The sequence below is a fragment of the Aethalodelphis obliquidens genome, unplaced genomic scaffold, assembly GCF_003676395.1.
Source record: "Aethalodelphis obliquidens isolate GAN/ISIS:26980383/991018 unplaced genomic scaffold, ASM367639v1 scaffold53, whole genome shotgun sequence".
Classification (NCBI taxonomy): Eukaryota; Metazoa; Chordata; class Mammalia; order Artiodactyla; family Delphinidae; genus Aethalodelphis; species Aethalodelphis obliquidens.
Genome location: NW_020837997.1, coordinates 7128682 through 7141027, shown reverse-complemented (window position 1 = coordinate 7141027; position 12346 = coordinate 7128682). Strand labels below are relative to the sequence as shown.

The following is a 12346-nucleotide window of genomic DNA, read 5'->3' as shown; positions in this document are numbered from 1 at the left end:
TCTCAGATGATTCTTATACTCTTTTCTATACTTATACTTTTCTATCCCAAGTGCATAATTTTCATGTTTTCTCCTTATCCATCTCCCAGTTCCAATCCTCTCATCACTATGTCTAATCTGAATTTTTTTTGTTGTTTTTGGAAAAAAAAATTTTGTGTGTGATGAGAACTTTTAGGATTTACTCTCCTAACAACTTGCATGTATAACGTACAGCAGAGGTAATTATATTTATCATGGTGTACATTCCATCCCTAGTACTTATAACTAGAAGTTTGTAGTTCCTTTTGACTGCCCATCCAACTCCTCCTCCCCCATGGTTTTCTAAAATTTCAGTTCTAGAGTTTCATTTTGCTTATTTTTTTTTTTATTATTTCAGTTCTCTGTGAAATTTGTTCACCTTTTTTCCTTAAACATGTTAATTCTAAGTCTCTGATCACTTTTAGTATCTGGATAAGTGGTAAGTGTATTTCTGTTTTTTCTTCTCCTGGTTTTTGGTACTTTGGTTCTGTCTCTTGGTATGCCTGGTCATTGAATGCCAGAATGAAAAATTATAGAGGCTCTGGATGATGTTTTTCTTTCCAAGGATTCGTTTTTGTTCAGGCAAGAAGCCATAATGACAGATTACCTTGGTCCTATGAGGCATTTAAGACATTTGGAGGTTGCTTTTCAGACTCTGCTTAACTGGCATATCGCCCAGTTTCCCTGTAAGGCAGCAGTTCTCAAACATTTTCGTCTCAGGACCCTTTTACATTCTCAAAAATGTAGGATCCCAAAGAAGTTTTGTGTGCATTGTATTGATTGATGTACCGTCAATATCTATTGACATTGAAAACTAAACCCAAGAAATTTAAAAATACACATTAGTTAATTTAAGGATAACAATAAAAACCCATTACGTGTTAACATAAATAGCATTTTTAAAAAGAAAACTATATTGCAAAACTTTCCAGCAAGAATTAGCGACATTTTAAATTTGCAAATCTTTTTAATGGCTGGCTTAGCAGAAGACAGTTGGATTCTGCTTCTGCATTCAATCTGTTGTGGTATCACAGGTGAGTGAATGAATGAAAAGGGCAGAAAACAGTGTTATATGGTGAAAATAGTTTTGACCTTGAGGGTGCTCTGGAAGGGACCTCATTTTGAGAACCGCTGCTTTAGGGCATAGTCTTCATGGTCTCGGTGAGCCTGGTGGTTCACAGGGCCCCTTGTTCCATACTCCGAGCACCAACATGGTGCTGAACCTTTCATTAGCTTTTTAATCTCATAGAAGTAGCTTTCTGCTTGATTTCCCTACCCCCATCCCACATGTAGCTCAGGAATTGGCAAATGCCACGAAGTGAAATCACGGGCAGACTGTCCACCTCAAATTTCCACATTTCCGTTTTCTTTAGCATCTTGGCCCCTTGAGTGCTAGCTGCCTTGGTAATCCCGAACCCCCATTTTGCTTTCCCCACCCAGGGAGGCTGCTGAAAGGCCCCGTCCCAAGGGGAAAGGCACAGGCCAAAAAGCATCTCTCCTCTCTCTAGGATCTTGGCCCCAAAGCTGTGGCTGCTGTGGTCGCTCTCCAGTGATTTCAGACAACTGGGTTTTTTTTCCTTTTTTATTCAGTTCGTATAGTTCTTGGCAGCAGTGTTAGTCTGATAAGAAATCTCCGTCATGGCTGGGAGTGGACGTCAGTGCACAGTTCTCTAACTTTTTCTTTTTCTTTTTTTTTGTGAACTTGTTTAACAGTTTACCTTAGAGATCTTTCCCCATCATAAACAGCCTCTTCATTCTTTTTCATGTACATAATCTTTTATTGTTGAGCCATTACTTGTTTCATTAGATGGTTTCCAGCGTGTCGCTGCTATAGGCAATCTGTAACTCCATGTGTAAGTTTGTACATGTGTACATAGATCCGTAGGTTAAAATCCCAGAAGTGGAACTGCCAAGTCTTTAATGCAGATGAATGGTTGTCATTTTGCGAGCTGTCACCTAATTTCCCTCCATTGTATTGTACCAATTCCCCCTCCCCCCAGCATGTCTGAGAAGGGCAAACTGGTTTTAGCTGAGTGGCCTAGACGCCGTGGCCAGACTCAGGACTTCACCCCATGCCTGAAGTCAGGTCACACCTCTGATCTCTCCCAGGACACATTTGACATCCGGATCCTGATGGCCAAGTCTGTCAAGTACACGGTGAACTTCTTAGAAGCCAAAGAAGGAGATTTGCACAGGTACTGGCACCCATGCCCTGTCCTCCTGGGTCTGGCTCCTGCTGGAGGTCAAGGCCGCAGCCGGCTCCCTCAGGCAGAATTCTCCTCCCCAGGGCAGGCGGGCAGAGACTCAACACCTGAGTACCCCTCTTCTCTCCTGGCAGCCCCTGTTCAGCTAGCTTCCCCAGCAATCACTGCCCTTTGCCTTTCAGGATAGAAATCCCATTCAAATTCCACATGCTGCATTCCGGGCTGGTTCACGGTCTGGCCTTTTGGTTTGACGTCGCTTTCATTGGCTCCATGTGAGTGTAACAGGGCAGAGCAGGTGGCCCCTGCCCCTGGCCCCAGGGACTTGCCTGCAGTTGGGAAGCCCAGGCCTGGCTGGCTCAGATGATGAACTGGGGGCTGCGAGGGCAGGACCCGACTCCTCTGGGCTCCACTGTTTCTTCCAAAGGCAGCAGGCGCTGGCCTTCAAGCAGTAGGCTGTTGTGGCGGGGTGGGTGTCTACCCTGTTCTGAGTGACTGTTCTTCACGGGACCTGACTGTGTCTCTTGGCATGTATGTCAGGGTGAGTGGGTGCCCCATAGCTGTGGGGCTGTGTGTTAACTTCCTGGATAGCCAACCTGTCTCGGCTCCAGGGCCCCAGGGGACCCCTGGGTGGCGGGGCACAGATGCCTGGGGAGAGCTCAGGGTGCACAAGGTGGGGGCTGCAGCCCGGGCAAACGCATGCCTCTTCCTGCTTGGCAGAATGACCGTGTGGCTGTCCACAGCCCCGACGGAGCCCCTGACCCACTGGTACCAGGTCCGGTGCCTGTTCCAGTCACCACTGTTCGCCAAGGCCGGGGACACGCTCTCAGGGACATGTCTGCTTATTGCCAACAAAAGGTGTGAGCTGCTGGCCGGGGCTGGGGGAGGCAGGGCTCCAGTCCATCCATGCAGCCAGCTCATGGCCGGCCCCTCCTGCCTTCTCTACAGACAGAGCTACGACATCAGTATTGTGGCCCAGGTAGACCAGACAGGCTCCAAATCCAGTAACCTCCTGGATCTGAAAAACCCCTTCTTCAGGTAGGATGGGCCCTTGGCCAGCACGCGGTGGGAGGGGGCGTGCCCCTCCTCGCCTGCAGCCCCTCAGCCCTGTCGACCCGTCCGTCTCTGCCACAGATACACAGGCACGACGCCCTCCCCGCCACCTGGCTCCCACTACACGTCCCCTTCGGAGAACATGTGGAACACCGGCAGCACCTACAACCTCAGCAGCGGGATGGCCGTGGCTGGTGAGCAGGCCCGTGTGTGGGTGGGGCAGGTGCCAGTGTCACTTCCTGGACACACCTGCCGGTGCTTCCTGAGTAAACGCTGGCAGTTCTGGCCCCTCGAATCCCTGCCCAGGACACTGTCCCCCGCCCCTGACATGTCCCTCCCCGGCACAGGGATGCCGACCGCCTACGACCTGAGCAGTGTTATCGCCGGCGGCTCCAGCGTGGGGCACAACAACCTGATTCCTTTAGGTGAGCGCACGGGGGGTGGGCGCGCTGGGGCGAGCTCAGGCCTTCGGCCTCACCCCCTTTTCTTCTTCCCGGGGGCTGAGGTCCCCCGCGCCGTTCCTCTCTGCCTCGCTCTGCCAGCACCGCGCCCACACTCCCCACATCCGAGTGTGAGCACCCACTACGCCGGGCACGTGGGCCGGGCGGGCTGGGGGCGGTGACGCCATCTCCTTTCCTTCCTTCCTTCCTCTTGCTGCGCAGCCAACACGGGGATTGTCAATCACACCCACTCCCGGATGGGCTCCATAATGAGCACGGGGATTGTCCAAGGTAACGGTGGGCGGGGGGAGCAGGGTCCCGCGGGTGTGAGGGTGCCCACCGCCGGGCGCCCGCCTGCCCTCTCGCCTGCGCTCTCTCTCTCTGACTCTGCCGTGGGTCTGGGCGGGCGAGGGGGCAGAGCTGGCTCCTCAGTGCCCACACCCCGCCCCACAGGGTCCTCCGGCGCCCAGGGCAGCAGCGGTGGCAGCTCCAGCGCCCACTACGCGGTCAACAGCCAGTTCACCATGGGCGGCCCCGCCATCTCAATGGCCTCGCCCATGTCCATCCCAACCAACACCATGCACTACGGGAGCTAGGGCCCTCCGGAGTGGAACGGACTGACAGCACCAGGAAACCAAATGAAGACCCTGCCCACCCCCCCTCCACCCGGGTGGCTCTCACCCTTGTACCGGAGAAGCCCAAACACCCGCTCACAGCCCTCTTTGCTATGGGAACTTGAACACTTTTTTACACGATGTTGCCGCCGCCCCCAGCCCGCTGCCCGCCCACATCTTGGCCCTGAGCGCGTGTCGCTGCCATATTTTACACACGATTGTGTCGTGGGAGCCCTGTTACCCGCTCCTGCCCTCTCCACCCTGACCTGGGTTTGAAATCTTCTGTAACAGGTGTGTCCGGGCCTGACAGCTGCAGGCCTGGCAGGGAGGGAGGGGAGCAGCTGCCGCCCGCGCCCCCCCTACCCCCCGCCGTCCCCCGGCCCCTCAGGCCTGCCCCCTGCCTGTCTCCAGTGGGAAGGCAGTCCTGGTCAGGCGGGGCCTCCCCTTCAACTACCAGGCCTTGGTCACAATGGGCGTGACATGCTGCTTTTTTTAATTTTATTTTTTTACGAAAAGAACCAGTGTCAATCCACAGACCCTCCGAGACATCAGGCCGGCCGGGCCGAGCCAGCAGCCCCTCTCCCCGACTCAGAGGCTCAGTGGCGAGGGGCAGCCCTGCCGAGTCTTCAGGATGGGGTGGGGCCGGGCCTCTGGAGCCCCTCGGCCCCCTCCCACCAAAGGGTTCACCTCACACTTGAATGTACAACCCACCCGGCTGTCGGGAAGGCCCTCCGTCCTCGGCCCCTGCCACTTGCTGCTGTCCTGTCCCTGAGCCCCTGCAGGTCCCACACCCACACCAAGAGCTAGAACAGGTGGCCTCGTGGGCCCTGGGGGGAAGGGTCACTGTCAGCCGCTTGAGCAGACACAGAAACCTCAAGGGTCTGTCGTGGAAGGCATCCTTTTTCCTTGTAGCTAACGTTAGGCCTGTGTATCCCCTTCAGTATTTGTAGATGCTCCAGTCCCTACTACTATGATGGCATTTTGGTCCCTCCCCAGCCTGGGAAGGGGCCTTGCAGGGACCTCTCCAAAAAAAAAAAAGAAAAAAAAAACCTAATAAACAAGGAAATGTATGTTTCAGCACAGGCAATTTTCTTCTACTTCTGCTCCCCGTTTCTAACACCCCCAAACTCGGATGTGGTGGAGCTCAGGCTAGGCCCAAGGCCCACTAACTGGGCCCCCCAGGAAGAGCAGGCACAGCCGAGGCTGGGGTGGCCCCCTGTGCTGCCCGCCCATCCTGGCAGGTGGCCTGTGGGGCAATGGCTGCCCTGGAAGCTCCCTGTTCTGCCCCTCTCCCGCCTTTATATAAATTCTTTGAATCACCTTTGCATAGAAAATAAAAGTGTTTGCTTTGTAAGAAAAGTCTGGAAAGTAGCAAAATCATCTCGAGGTCTCAGGGGAGCCTTCAGTCACCGTCTGGGGGGCAGGGCAGGCAGAGGCACCCCCTTATGTTGGGCCTGAAAGAGAGAAACTCCTAGGAGTGGCCCCATGACTTCTAACCTTGGGATGGGGGCCGGAGACCCCCTCAGCCACAACTGGAAACAGTTCCTCACCTGCGGGCTCCAGTCTTCCTAGGCTGCTGCGGACCTTGGCGGGGGCGGTGACAGTAGTACGGTTGGGGGCTGAGATGTGGCCTGGTGGGGAGGTGCTGCGGGCTCCAGAGGTAGCGGCTGGAAGAAGTAAAACTGAACCGAGAGAGCCCTGGGTCAGCATCAGAGCCAGCAAGCCAACCCCTACCCCAAGCCCAGCCTGTGCCCACCCCAGCCCGGTACCTTACAGCCCGTGGCCAGGAGGGCGTGGAGCAGCACCACCACGGAGAGCAGCAGCACAGCCGCCAACCGGGTGTCCTCACGGACGACGGGCCAGAGGGTGAACACCAGGCCCGCGGCTGACAGGGCCAGGGCCAGGGCCCCGGAGAGCCACTGCAGCCATGGGACAGGGATGAGCCACAGGACCTGGGGACGACACAGGCAGCTGCTACCAGGTTGTCCCCATGGTGCCCAGGGCCCACCTGTCCCTGAGCCCCACTCACCACAGTGGGGATGAAGACAAAGAGGGAGTAGCCATAGACGCACACCGTCTCCAGGAAGGTGTAAGGCCCCATGCGCTCCCGGACACCCTTGCGCCACTGCAGGAAGCCCCACAGCGCCAGCGGCACGAGCCACGCGTAGCAGTAGATGGCGGTGCCGGCCACAGTCACTGCGGGCAAGGCAGGTAATCGCCCCTGGGCCACGGCACCGCCCCCCCCCCCGCCCGCCCGGTACCAGGCCTTGCCCACTTCACTTACCTTTGTGGAACTGGGGGCTGTAGTGGATGGAGGGGTCCCTCCTCTGGGCCAGCACCAGGGTCAGGTTGCCGGTGACGGCCAAGACAAAGGCCAGTGTGGCACAGATCCAGAAGGGGCCTGCGGGCGGGGCATGCTCAGGGTCCCAGGGTGGGACCTCCCAGGACAGGTGACTCGTCCCATCTTGTCCCAGCCTCTTCCCAAGCTCCGGGCTGCCTCCACCCCCTCCGCCCCCCCCATCGACCCGACTCATCGACCTGGCGTCACACCAGCAACAAACTGGCAGCTGAATCCAGTGCTGGCGCCCAGCACTCATCGATGGCCTTTGACATAGCTGACGCCCTCCTTCTGGAAACACTCTCCATGTGGTTCCCAGGACTTTACGTTTTTGCTTTTGTCTCATCTCACTGGCAGCTCCTCAACCTTTTTGACTCCCTGAGCTCTTTAACAGCGGGGAGCCGGCCCGGGGCCCAGTCTTCAAACCTCTTCTCTGCATTCATTCACCCCTTGTGTGATCTCGTTCAGCCTCAGGGCCCTTATGCCACCTCTGTGCCGACGACCCCCAAATGTCTCAAGTCTGGGCATCTGCCCTGAACCTGCAGCTCCTATTCAACGTTCCCACTCCACCCCACCACACTCACCCTTTCCCCCCGAGTCGCACGCCTTTCCGCATCAGTAAATGGCAACTCCCGCTTTCTGGTAGTCCAGCCAAAAACTCTGGAGCCTCCTTATCTCCTCTCCTTCCACCCCACATCTGACGTGTTGGCTTCATCTTTGACGTGTGCCAGAATCCAACACCCGGCGCTCTCCACCCCAGGCCAGGCCCATCATCCCACGCTGGACCTCAGCAGCCGCCTCCTCCCTGGTCTCCCAGCTTCTGCCCTCCCCCCACTCCGCCCCCGCCCCGGGCCCAGAGCACCTAAGGACACTTAACTAATTTCCCTTCTCACCACAGCATAGGAGGCCTGTGTGATCTGTCCTGTCACCTCTGTGGCCTCCTGGCAGCTCACTCCAGTCCAATGACAGTGCTGCCCTGCAGTGCAGGCCTGTTTCCACCACATCCCACTTCTGTAATGTTCTTCCCTGGGGTCTCCCCACACCCCGCCCTGACACCAACCAGGCTCATTCTCTCACCCTCCTCAGAGGGGTCTTCCCTGACCAACCCGTGCGAAATCACAGTTCCCATCCTCTAAACCCTGTGCTTCTCTCCCTAGCCCCAATGCCCTCTGCAGCCTCATTTGGCTCTATCTCCCTGAACAGACTGTAAGTTTCACGCTCTCCATGAGTGATTCTGCTTTGTTCTCAGCTGTATACTGGGGCCTGGCACTCAGTCCACATTTGCCCAATGAATAATCAAATGAACTGAATGCACAACCTCACTCACCATACAGGTCTGGCCGATTCCGCAGATGGTGCCGTACAAAGTTGTGGCCGGGCCGGGGCAGCAGCGAGCCTTTGATCCGGTCCAGGACCTGGGGGGCAAGGCCGGGGCCTAGGATGGAAGCCCGCCTGGGGCTCTTCACCACCCAGGAGGAAAGGGGTCAAGCTCCTCAGGGGCTCCTGTCTTCCTATGGCCTGGAGCCCGCCCCTTCCCCGGGCAGCCCCCACTCAATATCCCAGTGTCCCACCACTCTGAAGGACGCTTCAGGGCCTGCCATCTTCTTCTTTGCTTCCTCCGCCTCCAGCTTGGCTGCCCCGGACTCCCCTTTTGGCTCTCTCCCCCCTCCCCATTAACAGTCGTCAACAAGTCCTAGTCCTGGGCGTTCTCCTTCCCCCATCTCTCCCAACGTGTTCCCTACTCCGCAGCCCTGGTTTATTACCATCTCCCACCCTGGCCTGGGGCCTCCGATCCATGTTCCATGCTACTCAAGCGTCTCCTGCTCTAAACCCTTCCATGACTCCCCAGCACCCTTAGGATAAAACCCAGACTCCTTAACATAGCTCATGAGGCCCTTGGTGATCTGGCTTCTCTCCGCCAGTCCCCCACCTCACTCTCCAGCCTGAGTGACAGGTAGCCTCTGCAGTAGTGTGTGCCTTCTCTCACCTTTGGTCCTCCGCATGTGCCGTTCCCTGTGCCTGGAACATACTTATGCTTCCCTCCACTCTTCCTGGCTAGGTCTACCTTCTCCTCTAAGTCTCAGCAAATTCCTCACCTCCTCCAGTGGGCCCTTCCCTAACCCACCATATCACTTGTGTCCCCCATGTTCCCAAGAGTCCTGGTCATGCCACATCCTTGCAGCACACACAGTCACACCTACCAGCCTGGGTAGGAGCTCTTGTTCTCCCAGGTGCATATTGCCAGCACTTGCCCAGGGCCTGGTGCACAAGAAGTGCTCAGTGACTAGTGGCTGAACCCCAAGCGTGACTCCAAGTCCCATCCCACCAGCTTTCCCGGCCTGACCTGTGAGGTGTCCACGTCAAAGAAGCTCTGATAGTAGCTAAAGGTCCAGAAACCAGGCTGCTGCTTCTCCTCCTGTAGGAGCTGCACAGTGCAGGCTTTCAGCACTTGGGGGGTGGCAGGGGTGGGTGGTTGGGACAAGGGGCAGGGCACAGGGACTTATGGGACTCACCGCGGTCTTGTCACTCTCCTCCACCTCGTCCTCAGCTCCGTAGCTGCCACTTGAGTCCACGGCCACAGCCACGTGCTGCTGGGGAACCAGCTGATCACCTCTGGTGGTGGCCTCATTTGGGGTCTGGGCCAGCAGATTAGTAGCTTCCTCGAACTCTGTCAAGAAAGCATACGGGACACAGGCATATTTGGGAGTCAAGACAATTTGGTTTCGGGGCTTCCCTGGTGGTGCAGTGGTTAAGAATCCGCCTGACAATGCAGGGGACATGGGTTCGATCCCTGGTATGGGGAGATCCCATATGCCGCGGAGCAACTAAGCCCATGAGCCACAACTACTGAGCCTGCGCTCTAGAGCCCGCAAGCCACAACTACTGAGCCCATGCGCCACAACTACCGAAGCCCACGTGCCTAGAGCCCGTGCTCTGCAACAAGAGAAGCCACCGCAATGAGAAGCCTGCGCCCTGCAGGGAAGAGTAGCCCCCGCTCGCCGCAACTAGAGAAAGCCCGCGCACAGCAACGAAGACCCAACACAGCCAAAACTAACTAACTAAATAAATTTATCAAAAGCAAACGAAACAATTTGGTTTTGCCCACTGCTCATCTAGGGGCCAACGCTAACCGTAACCACCTGGGTGTTCACCCCCAACTCAGGGCACGTCTTCCTCAACTCTGGTGAGTGGGAAAGAGGTGTGTCCCCTCCCTTCTAACATGGGCCCGCAATTGAGGGCTGATCCTGGAATGAGGTGGCGGCTCGGCTTTGAGGCCTGAGTTTAGGGCGGGAGCGGCATTCGAGTTAGGGATGGGTTTCATGCCTGGGCCGGGGTTCACAGCTGACTGGGGTTCGGGTTAGATCTGAGCTGGAACCTGGATGGGAGGTTCAGGCCAGCGGAGGGGGCAGGAGCCGGGCCCGGTCGCGGATGCACTCACCGTGGAAGGCCAGCTCGTCTGCCGCTGCCATGGTCGCTCAGGGCCGTCACTGCATCCCGCTCTGAGGACAGAGGCCAATCAGGCCCGCCCCCGACCTCTCTCGGGGCCCCTCCTGGAGGCTAGCCTCAGCCCCGAGCCCGGTCTGGCGGCTAACCGCACCCACCGGGGCGTGAACTCGCCGCTCCTGCCCCACAGGTGCACCCACAGCCCCCTCACCTTCGGCTACCTCAACCGGCGTGGCCCCGGCTCTCTGCGCCTGCGCAACCCGCCTGCCAGCCACAGACGACCGTACTCCGATCTGACAGGAACATCCGGCGTCGGTCCGTATTCTACCCTCTTCCGATGGGAATCCACTTCCGGCAGTGTTGACGCTTGCGCAGAAGAGACTCCCCGGGCCTTCTGCTTCGCCTACCTGGCGTTTCTCTTCGGAGTACGGACGCAAAGCCGGAAGACAATGGCGGCGGCCGTTCGGAAGAGATTTTGGCCCCGAAGCCGTGCAGAGACTGGTGACACTGCGGCCGCAAAGCCCGGCGTGTGGGCACGGTTGGGTGAGTAGCGGCGGGAGGCGGCGGGGTGGGCGGCCGCAGCGGCCGCACCGCCCTCACCGCGCTTCTCTCCCCTCAGGCGCCTGGGCCCGCGCGCTGCTCCGGGACTACGCTGAGGCCTGCGGGGATGCGGCGGCGGCGGCGAGGGCCCGACCCGTGCGGGCGGCCGTGTACGTGGGGCTGCTGGGTGGTGCGGCGGCCTGCTGCGCCCTCGCGCCGAGCGAGGCGGCCTTTGAGGAGGCGCTGCTCGACGCGTCGGGGACCCTCTTGTTGCTGGCGCCCGCCACGCGCAACCACGACTCGGAGGCGTTCGTGCAACGGCTGCTCTGGCTGCGGGGTCGCGGCTGCCTGCGCCACGTGAGCCTGGGTCTCTGCTCGCTGGTGTACGAGGCGCCCTTCGACGCCCAGGCCAGCCTCTACCAGGCCCGCTGCCGCTACCTGCAGCCCCGCTGGGTCGACTTCCCGGACCGGATCCTGGATGTGGGCTTCGTGGGCCGCTGGTGGGTGCTGGGGACCCGGATGCGCGACTGCGACATCAACGACGACGAGTTTCTGCACCTGCCGGCACATCTGCGCGTCGTCGGGCCCCACCAGCTGCACTCGGAGGCCAACGAGCGGCTCTTCGACGAGAAGTTCAAGCCCGTGGTGCTCACCGACGATCAGGTGGACCAGGCGCTGTGGGAGGAGCAGGTCTTGCAGAAGGAGAAGAAGGATCAGCTCGCCCTGAGCCAGGCCGACTCGCTGGTGCCGTCGGAAGTCGCGAGATGAAACCCAGACCAGCCTGGGTCCCGATCGGGCTCTGAGCCCCGGCAGACTGTTGGCCCGGGATTGTGCAGTTGGTGCGAGTGAGCCTCAAACGTGGAGTGACGGAAATAAATTATTTGCACTGTTCTCTCCCTGCGTTTTCACAAAATCGGGGGCCTCCCTCTCACCTGTTGCTTGTGAGCTGACGCTAATTCGGAGCCTCCTTGGTCTAGGAGTTGGGGAGAGCAGAGCGGCATGCCACGTCATGTTCAGCACTGCCAGAGTTAGCAAGGAGCATTAGACCGAAATAAGCCTTTTTTTACTGGGCTTCACAGCCTGAGGTATCACAGTTGTTAGGTAACTCCCAAGCTCTACTAAGAACTTTGAGACTGACCTGGGATAGGTCAAGTGCCCTCTTCACACCTCAGATTCTTTTTCTGTAAACAGGAGCACAATGTGCTCGGGGTGTTAGCAAAATCAGAGACCACCAGAATGCACTTGGTACCTAGCAGGCCCTCGCGGTGTGCAGTGGGGCTGAGTGGGGAGGATTGCAGCTCTGACTCCACACCCTTCCTGCCTGCCCCTGGGAAGGGAGCACAGCTCCCCAGCTTCACCTGCAGCCCCGCAGGGCCGCCCCGGGAAGTGCTCAGTAAACGGAGGACCACAGAGCCGGGAGCCTGGGTTCGCTTCTCTCTCAGAACAAAAGGATGCTTGGCTATAACAGGAACGTTTTCCAGTTCTCTCTTTTTCTTTTCATACTTAAGTAGCTTGAATCACTTCAGCTTTCCAGGCCAGTCCAGGAGTTGGCCTCTAGATGTCCTCAGGGGCTGCAGGAGCCGGGCCGGGCGAGGTGCCTACTGTCCTCGCCAGGCACGCGGGGGCGCAGGTGAGACACGGGCAGAGGTGCTCCGCTCTGCCTCACCCAGGCCAGCCCCTCTGGCTGTGTGTCCCTGG

At 58.0% G+C, this 12346-nt stretch overlaps 3 protein-coding genes across 10 annotated transcripts in view; 2 read left to right on the top strand and 1 right to left on the bottom strand.

Annotated features, from left to right (window-relative positions):
- The window catches only part of CARM1 (coactivator associated arginine methyltransferase 1), a 41547-nt gene extending 35867 nt beyond the window's left edge, over positions 1–5680 (top strand). For 2 of the 3 annotated variants that reach the window (XM_027085131.1, XM_027085132.1), the window contains exons 9-16: positions 2128–2213; positions 2405–2494; positions 2940–3077; positions 3168–3257; positions 3354–3466; positions 3620–3697; positions 3935–4003; positions 4166–5680. In XM_027085131.1, the coding sequence (XP_026940932.1) occupies positions 2128–2213; positions 2405–2494; positions 2940–3077; positions 3168–3257; positions 3354–3466; positions 3620–3697; positions 3935–4003; positions 4166–4308 (807 nt within the window). In that variant the 3' untranslated portion in view covers positions 4309–5680. Of the gene's footprint in view, positions 1–2127; positions 2214–2404; positions 2495–2939; positions 3078–3167; positions 3258–3353; positions 3467–3619; positions 3698–3934 lie in introns of all 3 variants that reach the window. The other variant, XM_027085130.1, reaches the window with a different exon arrangement.
- Positions 4811–10400, bottom strand: YIPF2 (Yip1 domain family member 2). Of its 6 annotated transcripts, none has more exons than XM_027085133.1 (10): positions 10320–10400; positions 10104–10164; positions 9178–9332; positions 9009–9089; positions 7992–8079; positions 6611–6727; positions 6356–6522; positions 6101–6278; positions 5877–6008; positions 4811–5797 (listed from the first exon to the last, which is right to left on the bottom strand). In XM_027085133.1, the coding sequence occupies exons 2-10, from the start codon at positions 10132–10134 to the stop codon at positions 5733–5735; spliced, it is 1014 nt and encodes a 337-aa protein (XP_026940934.1). In that variant the 5' UTR covers positions 10135–10164; positions 10320–10400; the 3' UTR covers positions 4811–5732. The 6 variants fall into 6 exon arrangements, with proteins under 6 accessions (XP_026940934.1, XP_026940935.1, XP_026940938.1 ...); XM_027085134.1 differs by having other exon boundaries at positions 10330–10348; XM_027085137.1 differs by lacking the exon at positions 10320–10400 and having other exon boundaries at positions 6096–6278; positions 10104–10313.
- Positions 10401–10519: 119 nt separating this feature from the next.
- On the top strand, positions 10520–11541 carry TIMM29 (translocase of inner mitochondrial membrane 29). The gene is made up of 2 exons (XM_027085145.1): positions 10520–10651; positions 10728–11541. Exons 1-2 carry the CDS (start codon positions 10558–10560, stop codon positions 11414–11416), a joined length of 783 nt encoding a protein of 260 aa, XP_026940946.1. The 5' UTR covers positions 10520–10557; the 3' UTR covers positions 11417–11541.
- Positions 11542–12346: the final 805 nt, after the last annotated feature.

What these genes read in the sequence shown, in the direction of transcription:
- TIMM29 (XM_027085145.1), top strand. Translation starts at nt 10,558, where the DNA reads ATGGCGGCGGCCGTTCGGAAGAGATTTTGGCCCCGAAGCCGTGCAGAG. An exon ending in CGGCGTGTGGGCACGGTTGG is followed by an intron (nt 10,652 to 10,727) that starts GTGAGTAGCGGC and finishes CTCTCCCCTCAG; the next exon opens with GCGCCTGGGCCCGCGCGCTG.
- YIPF2 (XM_027085133.1), bottom strand. Translation starts at nt 10,134, where the DNA reads ATGGCAGCGGCAGACGAGCTGGCCTTCCACG. An exon ending in GAATCGGCCAGACCTGTATG is followed by an intron (nt 6,728 to 7,991) that starts GTGAGTGAGGTT and finishes CCCCGCCCGCAG; the next exon opens with GCCCCTTCTGGATCTGTGCC. An exon ending in TTGTCTTCATCCCCACTGTG is followed by an intron (nt 6,279 to 6,355) that starts GTGAGTGGGGCT and finishes TGTCGTCCCCAG; the next exon opens with GTCCTGTGGCTCATCCCTGT.